At 39.8% G+C, this 26030-nt stretch overlaps 2 protein-coding genes across 4 annotated transcripts; one reads left to right on the forward strand and one right to left on the reverse strand.

The window, feature by feature from the left end:
- The first annotated feature begins 1398 nt into the window (after window positions 1-1398).
- On the forward strand, window positions 1399-4427 carry churc1 (churchill domain containing 1). The gene is made up of 4 exons (XM_017692550.2): window positions 1399-1537; window positions 2879-3014; window positions 3120-3190; window positions 3657-4427. Exons 1-4 carry the CDS (start codon window positions 1499-1501, stop codon window positions 3747-3749), a joined length of 339 nt encoding a protein of 112 aa, XP_017548039.1. The 5' UTR covers window positions 1399-1498; the 3' UTR covers window positions 3750-4427.
- Window positions 4428-5008: 581 nt separating this feature from the next.
- Window positions 5009-25475, reverse strand: ttbk2b (tau tubulin kinase 2b). Of its 3 annotated transcripts, XM_017692549.2 has the most exons (16): window positions 25239-25475; window positions 18805-18944; window positions 16955-17102; window positions 16316-16389; window positions 15718-15858; window positions 14895-14999; window positions 14715-14780; window positions 13014-13106; window positions 12662-12787; window positions 12353-12510; window positions 11403-11598; window positions 11003-11214; window positions 9577-10048; window positions 8674-8908; window positions 8268-8397; window positions 5009-6975 (listed from the first exon to the last, which is right to left on the reverse strand). In XM_017692549.2, exons 2-16 carry the CDS (start codon window positions 18871-18873, stop codon window positions 6666-6668), a joined length of 2535 nt encoding a protein of 844 aa, XP_017548038.1. In that variant the 5' UTR covers window positions 18874-18944; window positions 25239-25475; the 3' UTR covers window positions 5009-6665. The 3 variants fall into 3 exon arrangements, with proteins under 3 accessions (XP_017548038.1, XP_017548037.1, XP_017548036.1); XM_017692548.2 differs by having other exon boundaries at window positions 8268-8908; window positions 25247-25475; XM_017692547.2 differs by having other exon boundaries at window positions 8268-8908.
- Between the last annotated feature and the right edge of the window lie 555 nt (window positions 25476-26030).

Below are 26030 nucleotides of genomic sequence, written 5' to 3' on the forward strand. Positions count from 1 at the left end.
CTGGCCTGATCTTCTCAAAAAGGTCTAATGCTGAGAGAGAAATGGACAGAATTTACATTATTTGAATTTATGTACTGTGATTGCCTGTTGTTATTGGTGATTTTTTTCTGCTGTGCTAAACGACAGCAAACACTGAATTTTGTTTAAATTAACATTAAGAATGAATGTTTAAAGAATGAAGACCATGTGTAATTCTTCTTCTTTTTCTTCTTCTTATTATTATTATGGTTATTATTGTACACTAAAACTGCTCCATGCAAAGCTGGGATCTCCAGGACCAGGACTGAGAAACATTGCTATAGATCAGCGATTCTCAAATAATCTGCCCACTTACAGCCCTTTATTAAGTCAAAGCTGCTGTGTTAAAGCAGGAAAAGCAGTAAAATGTTCAGGGCAGTGGGCGTCCAGAAGCAGGGTTTAGAGACACTGCTGTAGATAATGTCAGATAACAGTAAGCTGATGTCCTTTGTTTAACCATTTCACGTATCTAAATATATTCATTTGGTTTATTGAAAATTTCCAGTCCCTCCTAAAGTAACGGAGGTTCACTATAAAACTCTAAACATTTTTAAGACTAAGCTTTGAATTTTTGACCATAATAATTGTATCTTCTGCTGGATAGATATTGACAGGCATTTACAGTCAGACACTTTGGAGGAAACTGCTTGAATGGTAAATACTTAAAATTCCAAATATGTCCACACTTACTAGCGAAGACATTACTAGTGGGGTCATTTCGAAAGACAGGAATATTGAACTCCTAATTAACTTGATCTTGTTTCAAAAAGCTCCCCATCCTTTCAGTTTTCAAAATGAACTTCCTTTTCATTCTGAGGTGTGTGAAAAGCCTTAATGCGTAAACGTTATGTAAACTTATCTTAGATGTTGCAGCGGTGGCGACAGACTGATACTCCACTTAAAACATGTCTGCTTTTTTTGTTTTATCTATGGTCGTTTTCTTTTATTTATTACCTTGACAATCCTTAGGACTTTATTCCATACAGTGTATCCTATTTTATTGCTGTTGTTAATGTTGCTCTATTGTGGTGACGTCATTTCAACTATAAACGGGGGCAGTCGTGGGCTGGAGGTTAGGGAACTGGCCTTCGATCCCCAGAGCCGACAGTCCATGACTCAGGTGTCCTTGAGCAAAACGTCTAACCCCCAATTGCTCACCGCGGGCAAGTGTGCTCACTGCCCCCTAGTGTGTGTGTGTGTGTGTATTCACTAGTGTGTATGTGGTGTTTCACTTCACGGATGGGTTAAATGCGGAGGTGGAATTTCCCCGGTTGTGGGATTAAAAAAGTATCACTTTTGATCAAAAATGATCATAATGCTTCTCACAGGTTCACCTCCAATCCACACTGTGGCGCTAAGCCCACAAGGTGGCCATCGCATTTTCCATCGGAGAACAACAGAGTGCGGAAAAACAATAAGCAAACTAGCTGTTCGTCTTTTATAAGTTAAACTCATTTTTTGTTCGTTTCATTAACTTAAAATGTGCACTGGCTGTGTGCAGAAAGAATACCCAGACAGGGTGAGTTCACAGTCTGCTTTCTCATCACGAACAGCCGTTGAGTAACGAAAGGCGTTCATGTAGACGCGTTATTCGCCAGCTGTTTGCTCGAATTTCCCCGTTCCACCTTAAAAGCTACAGCGCCAGGCGCCAAAATGCAACTGTGGCACCATTTAAGGTGGAACGAGAAAACTCGAACAGGAAACGGGCAGATAAACAGCTGGATTCAGCTTCGGAATTAAATCGGAAATCCCCTGAAATAAGCTAAACTAAATAAGACCCCTTCGCATTAATCTCGTTAATGTCTAAAGCGTCTTATTCAGAGCTGCTCTAGAACCGTTTTTGCGCTTTGATATGCGCATGCATGACGTATAGATGTCCAAAAGTATCCTCCCTTCTTACTAGTAAATTCAGACACTTCTAAGGGACTCTACAGAGCCCCTAATGTGACATGTGATTCGTTTTTAATGTGATATTAATATATTGAGACCACGAATTACAATATTAAGGCCACTAATTAATATATTGAGGCCACAATTTATGAGAAACTTAACTCGTGGCTGCAGTATAGGAATTTGTGGCCTCAACATAATACATCGTGGCCACACCTTATTAAAAAATAATGTCATGTTGGGAGTTCTGTAGATAGATGACAGTGAGCAAAAATTCTGTCCATTATTAGCCCTTTCATCAGTGGCTCTTTTTGTCTCCATTGGGGGACATTCTGGGGTATTTGTGTAATTCATGCTGGGTAATGTAGTGAGGGAGCACTGAAATCTGTCATGTTGTTTGGGGTTGAAGGATTCTGTCCTGCACTCCTGGATATTATGTAGCATTACAAATAACATATTCAATATAAATTCAGTTGCACACACACAGATGGTATTATATCCATAGAAAAGAACTAGCAGTAGATTGTGACCATCTGGAGCAGCTGCACATGAGCCCATTGAATGCCTTTAGGATGAATTGGAGCGGCATTTGTTATGAGATAAACATCCGACATCAGTACCTGGCCTCACTAGTGCTCTTGTGGTTGAATGCAATCAAATCCTCACGACAGTGTTCCAGAACCTACATGTAAAGTCTACCCAGAAGAGTAGAGACTGTTACTGCAGCAAATACTCCCCATTCATTTGTCATTCATTATAAATGAATGGGTCATTTAAAGGACATTTAAATGGAAGCACTAAGCGGTTAATTCTTATGTTTTCCTTGTTATCTACTATTTAATCACATATGTTGTCATCATTACTTAGACCTCTCTAATCTGCTTATCGGCTTATGTGATCTCTGATGGGGTTTTCATTAGCATGCTTGTGAATCAGTTCTAGTGATGTGTTCTCACTGGGATGTTTACAGGGTAACACTTGCCTAGATAATGGCTCCTACCTCATGAACTTTCTGGGCTGCGCCAACTGTCAGCAACGAGATTTTGTACTGATCAGCAACAAGACCATGGTGGATGAGGATGAGGAGGAGATTGTTACTTACCTCCGTAAGTTATTTTAGGATTTAAAACATAAGTCAGTAAATTAAACATAAATTCTTAAGAGGATGTTTCTCAAAGTGGCCTCAAAAGCAACACTCATCTTTCCCACAGACAAGTGCAAGAACTGTGATCATGTCATAGCAAGACACGAGTACACCTTCACAGTGGTGGACGACTATCAGGTAAGGACCCTTGGTGAGAATTTCAGTTTTTTTACAGGTAGCCAAGATATGTTTAGTGCCTGTTGTTTGTTTCTTTTTGCACTGGAAATATGAGTCATGAGAAGTGTAGCTACAAAATAAAAAGCATATTACACTACTTAGCATGGTGTAAACCTAAACTGCATACTTAAATCATCACACTCTTGCCTCACACCATGTTGTTAAAGGCCCCATATCATGGAAAAACACTTTCAGGTCCATATGGTCTTTATATAATCTAAGATACAAGAACAGCTTGTTTCATTGTTTATGTTTAGGATGTAGGTGGAAATGTTGTAAATATCATATTTCACAGAGCTATTCCTTCAAAATACAATGCAGCATGTATGAAACAAAAGGGTAAACAGACCATCAGTGCACTGCAAGCTTATTCATTCTAAAAGTAGGCCCACATGAAATTACTCATTATTTTTTCTCTTTTTCACAGGAATACACAATGTTGTGTATGCTATGTGGAAAGGCTGAGGATTCCATCAGTGTAATGCCAGATGATCCCAGACAATCTGCCCCGCTGTTTTAGATCAGTATGCACAGAACAGGGAAAGAGAAAAGAAACAAGAAATCCCTCCTGAATAGGCAAGATTGTCCCTGTTCTGGGGAAACATCACCTATGCCGGGTTCCATCCATGATCAGCTGTGGAGATAACCATCATGTCCATGTCTAATTTTTTTTTCAAACTGTACATACGCTAGTGTGTGGGAACATGGAGGTACCTGTAAACTAAAACTGAAGTGCATGTCTGAGACAAGCTTATGAGTTTATGATCTATGATAAGTCTATAATCTGGTGAATTGCACAGTTGTATACAGAAGCATTCCCTGTTCTGTTGATTTTCTAAGTGAAAATAAGTTGCCATCTTCTGCAAAGGACACTGCACATTTGAATGCAGTTAATGTTTATTTGCTGAATTTGACATGGGGGGGGGCATATTTTAAAGTTTATTTTTTCCAAAACGTTAAACTTTTTACTTAGAAAATCAACAACCAAGTGTTCAAACTTTAGCATACAGCTGTAACATACAGCCTTAGTATTGTTTCTGACATGCTTTGACCTTATGAACCTGGTTGTTGAAACTAAAAACAGTCTTCAGGGTGGAAGTAATCAATGTGCAACTACCAGGCTTTAACCTTGGGGCACTGCTGGTCTGAATGATTTGGGGTGGACCAATAACAAATAAAAAAAATCACTGAAATTGTGTAAATAGACCCTGTATGTTTGAGAGATGCAATGTTTTAGAACATGTATGTCAGTTCAGTCACTGTTTCAGTATTTCTGCTTGTTGTATGAACACCAATTTATGGTCAAATTACTGAATATTTTTATTAAACTGTATTTCTAGCATGGATGATGAAAAAAAAATACAAAACAAAACTTTTGTATGCTTTCTCTAACAGAAATAAAATGTGCCATCACACATTATAGTAACTGTGGGCTGATATTCTTCATGTACGTATTTGCTGATGCAAATACATAAACATTTAGGGCTAAATCACTTGTACTGGCAATACATTAATATGTAGTGGGTTATGAATGCAGTGATGAATGCAATACAGATATTTTAACATATTACACCATCATCATCTAAGCATTCTGCTCTTCCAGAGTACAATAAATCATCCTATGTCAGTTTGAAATAGTGGTCAAATCCAAATATCTATCATGTTTGAGTTTCTTCTTTAATTTAACATCTGCTTATTGCAAAATAATTCATTCATAATATCATCATGCATTCCTAAACAATGCACGTAAACGTCTTTGTAAATAAAGATGACTACATGTAATGTCTTGCACTTCAGAATTTATTATGTTTATATGAATACACATACATTCCCACATAGTAACACTTTTTTTAAGAACTCAACCATGTTTGTTAGCAAAATACATTACATGAAGCATGAAGTTTTTCCCTTAATGTATTTATATCTATTTACAGTTTCGATTCTGTACATTTCTTAAATAGTATGCCATGTCACTACTGTGGGTGTCTACTGATGTATGTAAATAAGTACCTTCAGAGGTCAAAAGAGACTTACCAGAACTAAACCACTAGTCTAACTACACAGTACACACAGAGTTCTCAGATATGGTGGTATGAACACATGATGCTACGGTCAATCTGAATTTTCTAGTTATGATCTGATGTTCAGAATAATTACAATCATTTGACATGCACCTCTGCAGGGGTCATTTACCTTTCAATCAGCTTTCAGTATAAAAGAATGCAAGACACTACAGAACCATTTTTTGATTAGTAAATAGATGTTACACTGATTTGTTCAAGTAATATTGTTATAGTACTTAGTGTTTTGTTCCAATTCTCATTTTGAGAGAAGAGTTACTTGCACAGTTTGTTTGAAGGGTCCACAGTGCTATTCAGCAGTTGAAGAAGTTTGTTAATAATGATGCAGGTATTTACAAGAAGACTGCAAGCATTGAATAGATAATACTTGGCAATTGCAAAGTTGCTGACCCTTAATAACGTGACGGCAAAGTCACTCAGTAGCAAGTAGTTGAGCTACATTGTCATTGTTAACACATCTAATAAATAAATAAATACATTCTATAGATGATATAGTTTACAATACATACATTCCCTGAAGTACATATGTACACATGCTTGCTTAGACCGTATATGTCTATACATACAATTTTACATAGCATGAATGGCAACCGTTTGACATGAGAGCTAAATAAAAGACCAGCTTGCACTCAACAACAAATTATGGTTGCGTAAAAATAATGGTAAACAGAAAAATTCAAATAGTAATAATGATGATGGTGATGATTGAGGCAAAATCCATATTAATCAACCAAAGCCAAATCTGAGGTTGGAGTGCTCATTATTTTGGAGCATGCATTCCCTCAAAGAAAATACAGTATGTATTTAATCCATAGATTTTAAACAATCAAATAAACTTTCATCAGGTTTGGGCTTCAAATGCATATCTGGCATTGGTTTGGGCTTAATAAAATGTAAACAACCAATTGTGAAGCATGAAATGTTTAGAGAGAGAAAGAAACTTGAAATACATTGGCACCAAATATATGGACTCTCTGAATCCATACATGAGACATGAGCAATTCATGTACAAGGCATAAAGATAAAAAACATTAAAAGCAAGCGATGGAATGCCAAGGGGAAAGGAGAAAGGGGGAAGTGTAGAGGAGCATGTGAATGCCAGAGGTATGATTAAAATGGCATATACATCATGCTTTCAAGTAATCTCAACCATCACTTGAGGCTTTCTGCTAAACAATCTTTCTTTTTTTTTCGCTCCATACTTCTTTAACTAATATGAATACATGAGATCCATCATTACCTGTTTATAATACCCTCCTCCTTACCCAGTGAAAAGCTGCTTGCAACAGTATGATTCTTTTAAAATAAGTCAGCTGAGGTCCATCACAACACAAACCTTTTCAGCACTGTTCATTTTATTTGTTCACCTTTGTAGTGGACTTGCTCTCTGGGCTTCCAGTTCTCCCTTTGGCACAGTATCCCACCACACGATTAGCTCGTATTTCACTGATCCGTGGGGGCGGAGAGCCTGAAATGCTAACAGGTGATTGGCTGTGGCATCCCTCGAAGCGAGAAGGGGAGGAGCTTAGCGAGCGCTGTATGGAGGAAGTGGTACGCTGGTAGCGAGAAGCAGCCATGCCTCCTCGTTCTTGCATCAACTGAGTCAGGTTGTCCAGGAGATCTGCATCACTAGTGCTACTAGCTCGAATACGGTAGCGCCTGCGCCTACGATAGAGAGTCAGGGAACACCAGGACAAATGCTAACGGTTAGTAACAGTAACAGAAATAATTAAATCACAAATGTAATTCAGATTGTTTTAAACAAAAAACAAACTGCTTCCACATGGTTACACATACATGGCCAGACACATATAAATGAACAGACAGTCGCATGAAAAAGTTTGAGCACCTCGGATTAAATTAAGTATAATAATATATTTTTTTTTGATCCCACAACTGGGGAAATTCCACCTCCGCATTTAACCCATCCGTGAAGTGAAACACCACATACACACTAGTGAATACACACACTAGGGGGCAGTGAGCACACTTGCCCGGAGCAGTGGGCAGCCCTATCCACGGCGCCCGGGGAGCAGTTGGGGGATAGGTGTCTTGCTCAAGGGTACCTCAGTCATGGACTGTCGGCCCTGGGGATCGAACCGGCAACCTTCCGGTCACAGGGCCAGATCCCTAACCTCCAGCCCACGACTGCCCCTTATTATGTTTTGTTTGAAAATAAGTTCATTCTTTACATGTATCCTCTACAGGGACACACTTAAAGGGGAATTCTGATTTTTAAAAACTTATCCATCATCAAATGGTTGAGATATAAACAAAGCCATTCTGAGTGATTTGGTGTCAAGTGCTCCATTCTAGAGAAACTTGCAGAGTCAGAATTGTTCTCAGTGCGGGTGGTAGGAACCAGATTTAACCAGTTTAATTCTTCTACAATACTACATTAGCTACATTACAGAAAGTTATTACATGAAATGGCTATGAATATGCTGCCTGATGTCTGAGACATTATGAGTTTTATTTTATGGATATTCTACCATCATCACCATTACATGTAAAAACTCGTGTAGATTGTGTAGATTCCTAGGAGGTTTTGGATAATAAAAAAAATATGTGCTATACTTGTTTTGTAGACATTGTGACCCCTGGTTCCTATCACCACCACTGTAAAGAAATCAGTAAATTTTTCTACAATGAAGCATTTCATATCTGAATGAATGATGCAAATTAGCTTTAGCCAGAAGCCTTATATACATTACATTTACCAGAATTCTGTGTAATAAAAAATAAATACAACAATAACTTCATATGTATAGCACTTGTCATATATAGAAATGCAGTGCTTTACTGCAAAAAAAAAAACATAATACAAGCATATAGATATAATATCTATATTTCCGTATAGAACAGTGTAAAAAGCTAGAGACATTCTCCACATTCTAAGCCAAAAAATAAATACATAAAAAAACTAACAGGCAGGTCATCAGCTACATCTTTCTAACCTGTTCTCCCCTCCAGGGCGGAGAGGTGGTTTTCCTGGTGGGGGTCGTGGCATGAAGCGAGAAGAGAGCTGCTCGGGCACCAGAGTGGGGCTTATGGGCCTCGGTATCTTACTCCTGCTGGAGAGTGCGCCTGAGGAGGAGGAAAGTGAGAGGGGATCATCTCCCTGATAGTCAGAGCCACGAGAACCTCGCTCAGAGGGGAAGGAGAACTTGTCACGGAGTAGTGCTGAGGGGAAATGCTCGCAAGACAATGAAAGGGACGGAGAGAGGGGGGCAGGAAAACTTCTCCTGGTAGGGGAGTCTGGGTCGCGGACCGGAATGCGGCTAGCCCGAGGAGACAGCTCCCGAGGTGAAGCTGGAACTGGAGAGGCAGGAGCTGCATCAACAGTGTCTCCTGTTGTCTCACCCTGGTTCGGAGTGGTGGAAGCACCACCATCTGGACATCCTGAGTCACTCTCCACGTCTTTCTCAGTTGCCTTGACAGAGGTGAGGTGATCAGGGGGATGAGAGGAGGTTTTGGACGGTGAACCTGTTGGCATATGGTTTGGTTCCTCTTCTGCAGGGACTGATGCAGTGTCCTGCACAGGATCACTTTCACACTTTTGCTGAAGCTGGACGGAGTGTGGAAAAGCGTTGGACAACTACAGAGGCGAGTGGTTATAAGAGAGAAGACAAGAAGGAAATTAGAATCTCAGTTTGTATTCACTTGACTCCTGAGTCCTCTCTAGTGGTTCAGTTTGACTAAATGAGTTGATATATGTCAGAGAGGTGGACAGTATGATGATACGTTATTGTTATTATGATAGTTAAATTACATCACAATGGTACTTATAGAACACAGGACAACTGGATGTATCATAAAAATGACAATTACAAAAGATAGGTCTTGTCCTAAAATCTGATCGGCTGAGGTGCATTTGAAGCCATTGTAAAATACACAATATACACAAATCTACAACCACCTCAAAGTTGTGTATTACTGCGCCATTGCACGAAAAAAATCATGGACCACGACTCTCACAAAAATAAAAGGAGCTGGAATTAAAAACATGGTACCGTCTGAATCAAAACAAGTCACATTATAATAATTTCGATAACCAGTGGATATATGCAATTTTTCCATGTTTTTCCAAAATTCCGTCTTTGAATAATATCAGAAACATGAAGTATAAAGGTAATAGAAAAAAATTTGTGGCCAATTTTCCGTATGGAGGTATAAACTGATTAAGCTATAATTACAGGCTTTGCATTTATGAAAAGTGAAAACGCTTCCACATTTTTGTATCATTTGCGAAAAGAGTTTACTGACCTGCTCTAGCTGAGTTCTGCTAAGGTGGACCACTGATGCTGGCTGGAGAGTGGGTAGCCTCCTCAGTCCAGTCACCCCAGATAACCCTGTTAGGCCTTGCAATCCAGTTAAGCCTGGCAGACGGGCAAATGGAGGGCCAGTGTGACAGAGAGCTGCATGGAGCTCCCCAGATCCGCTAAGGCTGCAAGCCCGCTGGGGCAGGGGGTCAGACCAGGTGCGAGGCAGAGCCAGGGGGCTAGAGGAACGAGGGGACACCCCAGAACCTTCCTCATCAGGCTTAGAGCCAGCAGAGCCACTACCGCCCTCCAGCTCTACAAGGACCCATTCCTGGGAGTCCCCTTCCTGTGGCACTGGGCTAAGGTTAACTGCTACATAGCCGCTGCTGGCTGCCCCCTCCTCATCCTCCAAAGAGCCTTGATCAATGCGACAGCCAGTTCTGTCCTGGATTATTCCTGGTCGCTGCTTTCCTAAGCTTTTAATGACAAAAATAGAGGGAAAAGGGCATATTTCAGTATTTCGGGTGAACAAAAATACTGATTAACTCTAAAATACACAAAGTAACTAAGGATGTGCATTTCAACTACTTGTAGTAGTCAAATATCTACATTTTCTGTGAACTGTGTTTAAATATCTCAAAGAGAAAATATTTCAATTGGTTAGGAATAAAAAAAAACACAATGTTTAATATTGGTTCATTGCAATAACAGTTGATTGTTTAAAGATAACTTTTACGCATATTAGATTAAATTACATGACCTACAGAACAACTCCTGTGTGCAGTCTTACACTGTACAAATTTGCTTCAATGATTTTTTCCCTATATGTTCTCATATCTACTTGTTTGAAGCATTTCTATGTAAAGCTCTGTGTAGCTGTTGCCATTTTGATCAAGATGAGATATCAGCTGTTTATGTCCTGACAAAGCTTCACAAAGCTACTCAGAGTAAAACTACTGATCTATATCTACTATATATATATATCTACTATATCTACTGATCTATCTATTTTCTGTCCTTATTTACTATTATTTTATGGACAGGAACAGGTCCTAAATCAGCACTCCTACTCTGAAAAGCTTTGTGTATATACAGTGGTATGCAACAGTTTGGGCACCCCTGATCATTTTCATGATTTATAAAGGCAAATCATGAAAATTATCAGGGGTGCCCAAACTTTTGCATACCACTGTAGGTCACTGTCTGCAGTTCTACCCTCAAATGCCCAGTCAAAAACATTTATAATTATAAATTATAAGAACATATATGATTTTTTTCCCTCCAAAGTATGATTTTAATCTTCTCTGAATACCTGATTACCTGATTAAGATGAGCTTAGATGTCACGATATTGAAATAACAAAGGCCATCAAAAAAACTGACCAAACTTTTTGTTAGGAAATGCTTTTACTGTGTGTGTGTGGTACTGACTAGGCCTCCAGGAAGCGTTCAATAGTGGGTTTGGGTTCAGGAGTCAGTCTCTTGTCCAAGCCCATACTCTGGCTGTGACGTATCCTCCTCAACAGCGGAGCCACACGATCAATGAGTAAAGTTTCAGAGCGCACCCGCCTTGGAGAGCCTTGAATGGAGCCACTGTTGGGGCTCTGATTGCCCTCTTTACTCCTCTCCTCTTCACTAGCCACCTGAGACAGAAAAAGAATCAGACCATAGCTACATCAAACCAAGCAATGAGTATGGGATTCCACACACAGTAGTCTTCCTTCAGCTTAGGAGAAAATAACAACAAACTCACTCTAAAAGGTGATGGGCTAAATTTTTCTTTTCAGTTCTTTAAACATTTCCATTTGCTTCACTGTGCCCTTCCTAGTACCTTTCTGATCTGTGGCTGAACATGATTGCGGTTGCGGTCTCGACTGCGCTCCATCTCCTCCCATACATCAGCTCCCTGAGCATGCTGTGGTGGGATGGGGGGGCAATTGTCCGCTTCACTGAGCCGCTCGCCCTGAAGGACATCCTCTGTATTCTCACGCTGCATGTCACCAGGGATTGCAGAGGCATTGGCCATGCTGGGAGGAAGAACATGTCAGTTATATACCTCTGTTTTGCCACTAAGACAAAACCACTGTATTCTGTAGAGATCTGAACAAAATAGATATCCCCTTGTTCCTAATTATGTACCAGTAAAATTCATTCATTCAACATTTAACCATTAATGCATATTTAGCAACCCCGATCTCATTTCCTTTCCTTTAACTTGCCCTTAATTGACTACGAAAATGTCAAAATTGAACAAAATATTTAATTCATGGCTATCCTTTACGGAGCACTCCAGACACTTAAAAAGGTTTAACTCGAAGCGGTCAAGCAGTCTATGTTTTGAAGGATTTTTCTGCACAGAACAATCAGATGGAAGGTGCAGCTGACCTTCAGAGGCAGTTGTAATAGAGAAGGGTGTTGCAGCTGCTGAGTATGGATTAAAATTATCATTGCATAAACAAAAAACAGCTTTATTTATAGTGCCACCATGCTTATTATTTAATCATAGATCACCTCTTAAAAAGGCAAGTGGCCTTGCTTTCTGCCTTACTTACTGAACATTTAGCTAGCTAGCACAGCTGATTGACAGTTACAATGCTACAATGCTCAAAAACCTCAAAATACAGTGTAAACCTCTAGGAAAAAACAGACTGTGCATGCCTCATGTAGCTTCAACCTTTTCACAGTTTTACGGAAAACCTTAGGGGTTAAACTGTAGAGATAAAGAGATTGCTTGGTTTGTTATAAACCTTGTCATTGTTGCGCTGGCTTCTATAAACCTACCCCATGTATGCTGGTGTGAGACGAGTCAGCTGTTGGGCTGTGGTTGCAAGAGCTGCAACTGTGAGGGAATCCTCTGAGTCAGGTCTCTCCCAGTCATAGGGGTCATTTTCAACAACATTGTAACTCTTCATACTGTTCTCAAATACAGACATCAGGAGCTGGAACACACCAGTCACAAAGAATAACACACTGGCTCAGCACTGCTATACTAAATGACAGCTTCACTCAAGTGAGACAGCACAAGGCAACGACACGTAGTCACAAGTTATCATTTGACATATAAGAGACAGCAAAGTCCAGTAAAAGTACCTGATAGTCAGGTTTAGTGAAGTAGTCGAGGTTCGAGATGTGGTCAAGAAAAACGCTAAATTCTGCAGGAAGGTGCTTAAGCATGAGGCGATGGTCATAGGTCTCTTTCAAATTACCTACTTGCTCCTGAATAAGAAAGAAAATAATATAATGATGAGAAAAAGACCAGAAAAGAAATATGTTTCCAGTTGTGAGCATCAAATCAGACATGGTATCAGCCTAACACTCAAACTACAAGACAGAAAAATCATAAACCATATCAACACATCAACAATAAAGTGATCAACAGGTAAACACGCAGGCAACATCAAAGTCTGGTGAGCCAAACTGATGTCAGTGAACTAATACGTACTTTATCCTTGACTTTTCTCCAAGGTAGTTGGCCCACCATGAATTCCACAAGCATGTAAAAGAGAGACCACAAGTCATCATGTCGACCCATCTCCTGCACAGAGAGGAGAGGACAGAGGAAAGGAACATGAACATGACCCTTCACACCTGCATATCCAACTGTGCTATATCCTAAAAAAGAGGTGTCAAATTGGATTCCTTCCAGGCCACAGCACTGCAGACTCCTTTAATCAGGTGTGTTACTCCAAACACACCTCATTCAACTTAGCAAGGCCTTCATGAGTTGAACTAGAGCTAGAGTGCTAGAAGAATATAAGCACTAATCTCTGCAGAGCTGTGGCCTGGAAGGAACTCAGTTTGACACTCTTGCCCTTAAACATTGGGGCCCAAACACAGCTAGCCAACGGGGAAATTATGCCAACTAAAGCCAATTAATGATCATCTTTCCTCAGCTCACTGCCTTGTCTTGTCTCCGGTGAAAAATTACACTTGACCACAACTCAAAGACTACAGCCGATAGCCAACACGTACGTACTTAATTTGTTTGCGTGAAAGAGAAACTCTCTACAGCAGCAGCTGACAGTCTGTAGAACTGCAGCATACAAAGTAAAGAATATATTGTTTGATTACCTCATAAGCTTCAAATGTCTGTGGTCAAGCTCAGCCTAGTGATTTAACAGCCCTAAGCAGATAAAAAGGATATACTTAAAAGAAATAGATATATTAAATAGTGATATAAAATACCCAGTAGCTACATGTTCATAATTATATGACAAAAAGTAAAAACAACCATGAAATGACTGTCTCGGGCAACAGACAAAGTGGTGCCATGTTAAAAAAAAAAAAACACTATAAAAAACTATGAATCAAATTACTCGAATTTATCATTTTACACTCTGGGCTACAGTAAATCCAATTAAACAGGACTAATGATGCTCTCTTTGTAATTAAACATGCACTCTGTAAGTGTTTTAAGTAACTGACAATATCCACAATATAATAATAGAAGAATAAGAACCCCCCCGCGACCCTGACGGAGAAGTGGCTGGGAAAATGGATGGATGGATGGAAGATTAGAAAAACAGAGTGTGACATAATATAAATATAAAAGCTATAAATACTGTCATATTGCTGAATCCTACTTTGCATACTTCACACAGGAGTCGAAAAAATGTGTATCCTCATTATGTGCCCTCTTTAGTTTTTCCACTTGTGGGTACTTCTCACGATGACACAAGCTACAAGCAACGGTCAGCCGACGCTCACCAACAGCCTGACAGTGTCCAAAGGCCAACAGTTGGCTTGGTCTTTCAGGACCCCAAGACATGAGAAAGAGAGAAATATGTCTCTTTCCCCTTGCTAAAGTGTCTGAAGTCTTAAATGCTTGTTACATTATCTTGGGCTAAATTAAGTAATCACTCATCACATTTACAGCAGTGGCAACATGAAAACAAACAGTGAGTATACCAAAGTATAATAGAGCACAGAACAAAACAAAACATAATTTTAAGTTGACAATGATACATAACAATGAATTATTTCAAAATGAATGTTTCACACACCTAACTTAAAGTTAAGTTCAAGTTAAAATGTATGACTTGAAGGTGAAAGTGAAGGTTCAGTAAGGGTTTGAGTGTAAAATAGTTGAGTCTGCATATTATGATCATGACCATGTGTGAAATAGAAGCCGGAATTTATATACCTTGTTCTTGTGAGCGTTGATCGAAGCATAACGCACAGTTCCCCTGAATCCTGCCACTGGACGAGGCTTTAGAGGGTGAGGAGGAGTGTACAGAAAAAACAGTAGAAATAAATAAGAATCTTACAATGCAGATTAGTATGTGGTAAAGGCAGGATTAAAACAAACACTCAGCTCACTTACTGGACGCACTTCTTGACAGGAGTTTGTGAACTGGCGTGCCAAACCAAAATCAAGCATGTAGCAGGTTCGGCAAGTTGTCTCCAAGCGCCCCATGGCAAAATTGGACTGCATAGGAAAACAACAGCTGATTTAGGGGCAGCAAAACCATGGCTCATTTAAACTTCATTTATGCATGAAAATAAACACGTGTTGATTTGTGGATTCGTTATAGAAGTGTTTGAAAATAAACTAGACAGAGTCTAGTTTATTCTCGTTAGTTTAGCTGCACCCGCTCTTTGAACATTTGAAGATGACCTAAGGGTCAGGTCCTTAGAGACAGAATGGCTACTCTGATGCATAGAATAAGCATATAGGAGTTATACAATTAAACACAATCAAACATACTTCCATTTTAAACAATATAACTGTTACTGACATCATAGTTCAATGCATCCTTAATGTTCAAGGATGTTAAGCAATACATTAACTAGAGGGCAGACCACAGTTAAAAGTTTCTGACAACAACAAACATGGCAACATGGCGACAGTGGATGACACATGAGGCAGCACTGTAGATGGTATGTAAGTGGTTTGTGAGGCCATTAACTACTTTGCAACATGTGTTCAGAGAATTCTTTTCACTTAGGTTACTTATATGAGAAACTGACTGTGTCTTGCTTGAACTAATGGCTACACTGCCATCAAGATTTCCAATTCTACAACTCCGTTTCATCTGTAGCTATCAGTAACTAGCTGTACTGATTCCTCATTGTAGCTAGGGAGTCTTGATCAATGAATAAAACTAAATCAGCATTGATGCCAAACATTGGTGCCATTTTCTCACCGGTTTTATGTCTCTGTGAAGGAAGCCCACTGAATGGATGCTCTCAATGGCCTCCAGAATCTGCCGGCCAAGCCTGAGTGTGGTGGACACAGAAAATGTACCGTGGGTCATAGTGCGTCGAAGGTCTGCCAAGTTCCTTCCCTGTAATCACATGTTAGTTAGTCAGTTAGTCTGCTAGCTTTGTTAATTACGACTGAAATACAGCATGTATATGAATATACAGTCATACACAAAAGTCTGAACACCCCTGGTCAAACCGCATGCTTTGTTGTTTTTCCCAGTGAAAATATCCTTCTATGGGGAACAAACTTAAATATAGTATTTTCATACACAATTCAGTATTCTATTTATTTGCTGAGTTTGACATATTAGAAACAAAATAAAAGTTAAATATATATTGTGCCATAACTTTTGCACAGCCACATGTTAAATTCAGCAAATAAACAGTGATTGTGTGTTAAAATGTGTATAAAAGTATTGATTTTGTTGATTTTTCAAGTGAATATTATTTTGCCTATGAATGTATGCATATATGTATATTTGCATATCAATTACTACAACTACTTCTCTTTTAACTGAAAATGACAATATATCATACCTGAAGTTCCATCACCACATAGTTGAATCGGTCATTGCGTCCACAACCAACAAATCGGCAAACATGGTCCTTACCTGTAAATGAACATCGGATCATATCTTATTAGCACATGACATAAAATTAAAGATATTTAATTTGGGGAGAAATAGGCACAGTAGGTCAGTGTTCAGCATCATTAGCCATAAAGCAAGGGGGATGAGGCTGCAGGTCTACAAGGCCACAGAGCTAAATTTTGGCTGTAATCAGCTAAATCTCAGTCATCAGCTAGACACAATCATGTTAAAGCTGTGAAAGCTTGTAAATAATAAATATAATATAACAAATTTTGTATATAGTACGCTGATTATATACATATTCTGTATTCATATATCTCTTACTGCTCAGTTACAATGAGCAGCTTGGCTTTGAGTGTTTCAACACTATGCCCATTATATCCATTTCAGGTCATTAAGATTGATGGTAGTCTGATGGGTCTAATGTGAACAGATTATCCCAACTATTTTTCAAAGAGGATTCAACAATGTTATTTTGAACTGTATTTGTAAGTTTTACAATATTATGCAAGCTGTAACTGCAATGCAAACTAAACTAAGCAAAAAATTAGCCAATGAACATCAAGTGAACTTCAGACGTCCTTACCCTGGAGCCTCTTTAGAACAGCTACTTCCATCTTCAGGACCTGTTTGGGCTGCTGGGCAGATTCTACTTTAAGTGCCACATTGCACTGGCTAAGCTGGTCCAAGACTTCATATATCTCTCCAAAGCCACCACCACCTATCTTCTTTATCTGTGCAAGAAGATAGAAAGATGGGCATTCTTGTTTAAAAATCCCAAAAATATGTTTTATACATTTACCCTTTAATGAAGTTTAATGAAGTCGATTTCTCCTTGCTCCACAGGCCTTCTCTGATGCCTGCAACTGACTGTGCAGGACGATGCTAAAGAGATTCATTTAATGAATATATGCAGTGAATATCTGAACCGCAATTTCCAAAAACTGCTTTAACCGTCCCATATGCAGAGAAACATATGGCCTGACTGATCCCCTGTCCATATTTTTATAACAATTAATCTTTTGATATTAGGAGTGTAACAATGCACTGTGACAAGGTAATATTGGCATGACAATGTGCACTGAGGAGAATGGATATTCTTTTAACTATGCCATCTAATGTAACTGCATTGTGTGAGCAACCAAGTCTGCAAACAATCAGCACCGATAAACACCTCTCTCCAGCACTCCCACCTCCCAGCTCCAGTTTTTACTAAGTTGCAACAACATTATTATGGTCATTTTTCTTTATTTGAAGTTTGTTCAACATAATGTGAAAATACCAAATCATGGGCTGAATGTATTGTTATACCACTAGTCTACATTAATATGTTTATAAATTTTGTCTATGTATTTTATGCCTCTGATAAATATTACACCTGGCCCAGATTCTTTCACTAAATGACCCTCATGAAAAGTTACAAGATCTTGAATAAGCAACAGTAACTCTTGTTTTGGACAGGCTCCTAAATCTGGCAACTATTTGGTAGTGTGCAGCAATCTTTCTTATGATGATGATGCACCTTTTAACACCTGCAGTCTGCTGCTTACTGAGTGCAACAAACATTGTTTTAAATAAGATTTTCCATAAAAAGTGTACATGGTATGGATTTGTATGGTCAACCTGCCATTGGTGGGTGTGTGGGGGTGGGTGGGATAACAGAGCAGTCACTCAGTCACTCAGTCAGTCACTCAGTCAGTCAGTCAGTCAGTCAGTCAGTCAGTCAGTCAGTCAGTCAGTCAGTCACTCACTCACTCACTCACTCACTCACTCACTCACTCACTCACTCACTCACTCACTCACTCACTCACTCACTCACTCACAGACAGAGCAGATAACAGAGCAGTCATGCCCTCACTCACTCACTCACTCACTCGCTCGCTCACTCACTCACTCACTCACAGACAGACAGATAGACAGACAGACAGAGCAGATAACAGAGCAGTCATGCCCTCACTCACTCACTCACTCGCTCGCTCGCTCGCTCACTCACTCACTCACTCACTCACTCGCTCACTCGCTCACTCGCTCACTCGCTCACTCACAGACTCACAGACAGACAGACAGAGAAGCATGCCCTTTCTACAATAAATGTTCCTGAAGAAAATACTTCTCCCAATTTTAAATAGTAAACTTTTGAACCTTCTATCAAATATTCAATCCACATAGCAAAGGGTATATAAATACTGTGAATAATATTTACATTTACATGTTTTTTATTTGTTTGTTCATATGTTTTCATTTGTATCTCTAGTTAGCACTTAATCAGTACTTATTACAAAAAAGCTAGACAAAATCTAAACCATTGATGACTTGAAGCATAATTATATACAGCTATGCTAATTGACAATATATTCTATCCCAACTGACCCAAACCTCAGAAACAGCTCAGAAGGAGTTTTCTTCCGAACTTCATCATAAAATAGATCTACGCACCACTCTCCATCGTTCCCGGACCACGTTCCCAACTGACAGTATGTCAGCCTGTTCCCCTGCTCCACTCATCTTAGTGCTCAAGCACAGACTGAGCACGCCCAGAAGTGATCAGCATCAGCATCAGTGATGCAGGCCCCTTACTGCAATTCAAAGAAAACAATAAACACATTAAAAATGCAGGAGTAGACATTCTTAAGCGATTACATATGTTTTACTCCTTACACTTTATGCTACAAATCTCAAAAGCCATGGCAGTTTTTTCTTGCCTATAAATTAAAATATCCTATCAAATTTACAGCAGTTTCAGATGAAACTGCCCAGCACTATGCTAATTCAACTTTGTGCCCAATACCAAGACCAATACCACCCATTAGTCACTGCATCACACTCGTAGAAGATGAGGGGCAGGAGAGCAGTGTGTTGCTGCAGAACAGACTCAGCAAGGAATGCAGTGATTATGACAATACCACACACTATATATATATATATATATATATATATATATATATATGCGGTTAAGACTAGGCAGCCTCATTCTGGGTTATATAGAGAGTGATTAGCTCACGGCTGACACTGAAGTTGCTTTAAGGTCAAAACAAGTCAAATTATCATACATGAAATGGTTACAAATACATTGCATTCACCTAACACATTTTAAGGTAATAGTTCTGAAGATGTATTTTTCATATATATGAGAGCTACATGAAAAGTGTTGTAAGGCAAAACAAACAAAACTTTTTTCCAGATTTACCACTATTTTGCCATTTATTTACATATAAAAACTCAGAAGACACATGTAAGTGTACTCATGGTTTCAGATTGTAAATAAAATGGCTATATTTGTGCTATAGACATCACAACCCCTGGGTCCCATCACCACCACTGTACAGAAATCTGAGTCTGTAAGTGCCACATCAGACCACTCCGAATAACTGTTTGTATCGCAATGATTTGATTATACAGACATTTTGAAAAATCTGTGGAATTTCCCTTTAAGTACCGTTTCTCTGTACTATTTCCACTCTTGAAAACATGTCTGTGGAACTGTACAGCACTCCATCCACCCCCTTAGGAACTGTTCTGTCCTGGTCTAGGTTGATTAATCTTAATGGCTGGACGCATAAAGGATCATACTCAGTGAAGAGGACCTGACAGAACTACTCGTGCCAGCTGATGAACCTATTTATACTTCATCCCCTCTGAGAAGCAAAACTAAGACCTGTTTAAGGACCTTGCCCTGATTCCTTCTTCCAAGTCTATGGAAGGGCCCAGAGCAAAACTGCTGAAGCCAAAAATTGGCCAGTCCTTGAGGACAACAGGCTTGCTGACACTTCGTCTCCATGCTGGACAGAGACTAAAATAAAATGTTTGCCAAAGCTGCATTAGCGTGGCTTAAAATAAAACATCCATATAATACAGTGTCCTTTCTATGACATTAAAGAAAGGGGTTCAGTTTCATATATATATATATATATATATATATATATATATATATATGTATGTGTGTGTGTGTGTGTGTGTGTGTGTGTGTGTGTGTGTATATATATATATATATATATATATATATATATATATATATATACATATATACATACACAGACATACACACACACACACCCACATACACATATATATTTACACATACACACACGTGTATACAAGTATATCTGAAAATAAGTATATCTGAAAATAACTCAACAAACAGCCATTAATGTCTAAATAGCTGCCAACACAAGTGAGTACACCTCACAGTGAACATGTCCAAATTGTGCTCAATTGTGTTGTTGTTCCTCGCTGGTGACATGTGATTCATGTCGTGGGCTGGAGGTTAGGGATCCAGCCTCATGACTGGAAGGTCGCCGGTTCGATCCCCAGAGCCAACAGCACATGACTGAGGTGTCCTTGAGCAAGACACCTAACCCCCAACTGCTTCCCGGCCGCTGCGGTTTGGGCTGCCCACCGCTCCGGGCAAGTGTGCTCACTGCCCCCTAGTGTGTGTGTGCTCACTAGTGTGTATGTGGTGTTTCACTTCACGGATGGGTTAAAGGCGAAGTTGAAATTTCCCCATTGGGGGACTAATAAGGGTCACTTAATCTTAATCTTAATTAGGTTCCAGGTGTGATTGGGAAGCAGGGCTGATAAATTAGGTGTTTTCGGTACAATTCGCTCATACTGGCCACTGGAGAGGTTGGCTTCAAAAAATAGACATGTGAGTGCTGTCAGCGTTGCTGCAGAGGTTGAAGAAGAGGGAGGTCAAACTGTCAGCGCTCAGACCATACACTGCACAATGCATCAACTCATTTGCATGGCCGTCATCCCAGAAGGAAGCCTCTTCTGAAGCTGACGCACAAGAAAGCCTGGAAACAGTTTGCTGAAGACAAGCAGTCCAAGAACATGGAACCATTACAGGAACCATGTCCTGTGGTCTGATGAGACCAAGATAAACTTGTTTAGCTCAGATGGTGACCAGCATGCGTGGTGGCGCCCTGGTGAGGAGTACCAAGACAGCTGTCTCTTGCCTACATTCAAGCGTGGTGGTGGTAGCATCATGGTCTGGAGCTGCATGAGTGCTGCTGGCACTGGGGAGCTATGGTTCATTGAGGGAAGCTTGAATTCCAGCATGTACTGTGACATTCTGAAGCAGAGCATGATCCCCTCCCTTCAAAAACTGCACCGCATGGCAGTTTTCCAACTCGATAACGACCCCAAAACACACCTCCAAGATGACAACTGCCTTGCTGAAAGTAAAGGTGATGGAGTGGCCAAGTATGTCTCCAAACGTAAACCCAATCAAGCACCTGTGGAACAAGCAGAATGAGGAGGAGTGCAAGGTGTCTAACATCCACCAGCTCCGTGATGCCATCATGAAGGAGTGGAAGAGGATTCCAGTAGCAACCTGGGCAGCTCAGGTGAATTCCATGCCCATGAGGATTAAGGCAGTGCTAGATAATAATGGTGGTCACACTATTGACACTGTGAGCACAATTTGGATATGTTTTCTGTGAGGTGTACTCACTTGTGTTGCCAGCTACACTATATTTCCAAAAGTATTCACCCATCCGAATCATTGAATTCAGGTGTTCCAATCACTTCCATGGCCACAGGTGTATTAAACCAAGCACCTGGGCATGCAGATTGCTTCTACAAACATTTGTGAAAGAATGGGTCGCTCTCAGGAGCTCAGAGAATTCCAGCATGGTACCAGGATATCACCTGTGCAGTCGAGTCATGAAATGTCCTCGCTACTAAATATTTCACAGTCAACTGTCAGTGGTTTATAACAAAGTGGAAGCGACTGAGAACAACAGCAACTCAGCCACGAAGTGGTAGGCCACGTAAAATGACAGAGCAGGGTCAACGGATGCTGAGCCGCATAGTGCAAAGAGTTCGCCAACTTTCTGCAGAGTCAATTGCTACAGACCTCCAAACTTCATTAGGCTTTCAGATTAGCTCAAGAACAGCATAGAGAGCTTCATGGAATGGGCTTCCATGGCTGAGAAGCTGCATCCAAGCATCCAAGAACTTACATCACCAAGCACAATGCAAAGCAACAAATGCAGTGGTGTAAAGCGCAGGGCTCTAGAGCAGTGAAGACGTGTTCTCTGGAGTGACGAATCACACTTCTCCATCTGGCAATCTGTTGGACGAGTCTGGGTTTGGCAAATGCCAGGAGAATGATACTTGTCTGACTGCATTGTGCCAAATGTTTGGTGGAAGGGGGATTTTGGGGATGGCCCCTTCATGTTTTAACATGACTGCGCACTAGTGTGCAAAACAAGGCCCACAAAGACATAGAAGAGCGAGTTTGGTGTGGAAAAATTTGACTGGCCTGCACAGAGTCCTGACCTCAACTCGATAAAACACCTTTGGGGTGAATTAGAGCAGAGACTGCGAACCAGGCCTTCTCATCCAACATCAGGGTCTGACCTCACAAATGCGCTTCTGGAAGAATGGTCAAAAATTCCCCTAAACACACTCCTAAACCTTGTGGAAAGCTGTTATAGCTGCAAAGGGTGGGCTGACATCATATTAAACCCTATGGATTAAGAATAAGATGTCACTCAAGTTCATATGTGTGTGAAGGAAGACAAGTGAATACTTTTGGCAATATAGTGTGTGTGTGTGTGTGTGTGTATACAAATATACAGGCTATATCCATGTACAAACAAACCTTAGGAGAATAATGTGACATGATTATCACTGCAGCAGTTGAAAGCACTGCCTTCGCTGTCAATGGCATTACAACAATGAACCATTCAAAAGATTAGATAAGACAACTGAGATCATAATTTACAAAGATAAGATTCAACTAGAAGATACAATATCAGTTACTAACTTGTCTGGCTGACTGATCTATTAAAAAATATAGATAAATAAATGGTTAAGATGTAAACAAATACATTCAGAGTGGTTTTATGTGAATTTCTCAGTTCTAGAGAAACATTCTGAATTAGAAATTGTTCACAGCGGTGGTGATGGGAAGCAGACATCTTAAAGCTCTTTCACAGAAAGTTATTATATGAAATGGTTATATTTACATTTATATTTATGGCATTTGGCAGACACTCTTATCCAGAGTGACTTACAATTTGATCAGTTTTCTTTTACACAGGCAGGCCAAGGTAGTGTTAGGAGTCTTGCCCAAGGACTCTTATTGGTATAGTGTAGGGTGCTGCCCTGGTGGGGGATTGAACCCCAGTCTACAGCGTAGAAGGCAGAGGTGTTAACCAATGTATGGTTAGATACATGCGGCCTGATATCTGACACACTGTGCTATGATGATTTTTAAAAACACTTTTGGCTGGCAGTATTGTACTCTATTCACAATGGAGAGGTACATACAGGGCGTTGTGAGTCAAAATAGTCCACAAAGAAAACTTTTTTTTTTTTTAGATTTATGACTATTTTACCATCATTTCATAAAAAAACATAAGGCATTAGTGGTTTTGGATAGTAAAATAAAATCGTTACAATTGCATTGTAGACATTGTGACCCCTGGTTCCTATCAGCACCACTGTAAAGAAATCAGAGACTGAATTTCTCTACACTGAACTATTTCACACCAAACCAGTCTGAATGGTTCTGTTTACATCTCAAAGACTGACTTTTTGAAAACTTGGTGGAATTCCCCTTTATGCACCACACAGCTGGCAGACAGATTTGATTTGGTGGTTGATAGCAAAAACTGAACTGTGCAAATTTAATGCAAGTAAAAACAGAAAAATGCACTAACTGTATGTAACAACTGAACTTCCACAAATAAGAACTAAGATTTTCTAGTAATGATTTCACTAGTAAGAATTTCTGATACTGTAAATAAAAACCTAAAAGGACTTTCTGTAGAAGGATGCACTTTTTTATTCCTTAGCCACCTAAACTAGCTGGCTGTGTTATTACTGCAACACCACTGCGGATGGAGTGAGATGGTTAAGACACCATTTACTCGTTCCTCTGCAGCTAATAAACCAACTTAGCAACTTTCCTAGCTATATTTTTCTTTGTATGTCAAATTCAGCCCCCCCCTGCCATCCCACAGAGACGGGCTAAAAGCTGGGGGACTCCAATACAACATCAGAATGCAAAATCAGCCTCCATTCACGAGGCAGTCAGCGTTAGCTTAGCTTAGTTTAACTAGAGACATGCAAAAATGTGCGTACCTCTTTGTTTTCTTTGATTTAGTCTTCAGTAATAAGCGATCACTCATCCATACAGTCGATATAAACCGATAAGCATTTTTTAGAATAAACGCGGTTGTAAATTATTTCTGGTATTCAGTTTGACTTGAAAACAAGCCAACGTTGAACACACACCACGTTAACAATAACTATGTAGTTAGCTATCGCACCACCAGTACTGTTAATATTACTACCAGTAACGTAGTAATTACAACATTAACATTGATGGATGGGTCGCTGCATGAAAACGTTAGCTCACTAGCTAGCTAAACAGTCCATTTTAAGCTAAATCTCCACAGTACATGCTGTCACTAGCTCTGTTAGGTTAGTTAGAATTGATTTAAGTAAAAAAAAATAAAAATAAGAAAAGCCAAACTGACATTTTTAAAATCGCTTACTTAAGCGTACAACTAACACTATGTATTTTTGTGCCGCATGTATAACCGACGCTAAAGTCGGCAGTTTCTTGTTCAATTTTTCCCATTCCACCTTAAATGGTGCAGCAGTTCCGTTTCTGCCTCTGGCGCCAGAATGGAAGTGCGGCAGCATTTAAGGTGGAACGGGAAAAATTGAACAAGAAGCCTGCGAATAAAAAGCCAACGCCAGCTTTGTCGTGCTCCTTCTGTAATCGCTCAGTGTTAGGTTAGGTCGTCCGCAGGCTAGTGTCTTCTCCCGCAGGTTACTTTATGTTTCATTTATGTGAGCTGAGCTAAGCTAGGCTAGGCTAGGCTAAGCTAGCGCTCCGTGTTCGCCGTTACCAGGTTACCGTCTCCTTCTTCTCCAGCAGCCGCAGCAGTAATCCAAACCCGAGGCGGCTCTGAGGACGCATTTCTACGCTCTCCACATGGCATGGAGAGGTAGATGGCATGTTAATTCCATTCCGTAACAACATATAAAAAATACGCAGTGATTTTTGTGACTGAGCGAATCCTCTGCTTCTCAGTAGCCTCTCATCGTTTTTACCCCCGAGTAGCTCCGTAGTTAGCTAGCAGGCTGCAACGTCACCAGTATAAGACCTCCTCAATGTTCCAGCAAAATATGAAGTACAGTATTTACATACAGTGTTGCGTTTCTTATCATGATTTGTATACGTTCAGCGTTGCGAAATACAGGTATTGGTTCAGAATACATTCAGAATACAGAAGTATCTGTATTCAGTTATATTTTGTAATGTAATCTGTATTCAAGTTACATTTTGTAATGGCTGTTTTCATCATAGCTTTGATATTTTTAGGATAATATTTTTTAGAATACGTACCTACTAAAAACATGCTTGTTGGAAGAATTCTGAAAAACGCAATGGCTTATTTACATACACTGAAGTTCTTACTAAAGCCTGAGTAGCCTGATAAATCAAAGTGAGGAGGCAGTTATTCTCAGTGTTACTGAGGTCTTTTAAAAGATAGATCAAGCTAATAACCTCATCAGAGGTGAGTGATAAGTTTAGGGGATTGTGGGAACTACAGTGGACTGAAGCAGGCGGTGAGAGAGAAAAATAAGTGAGTTAAAAGTTTTTGAAGGTTTGAGAACTTCATTCACTTAATTCACAA

The sequence above is a fragment of the Pygocentrus nattereri genome, chromosome 4, assembly GCF_015220715.1.
Source record: "Pygocentrus nattereri isolate fPygNat1 chromosome 4, fPygNat1.pri, whole genome shotgun sequence".
In the NCBI taxonomy this organism is placed as follows: domain Eukaryota; kingdom Metazoa; phylum Chordata; class Actinopteri; order Characiformes; family Serrasalmidae; genus Pygocentrus; species Pygocentrus nattereri.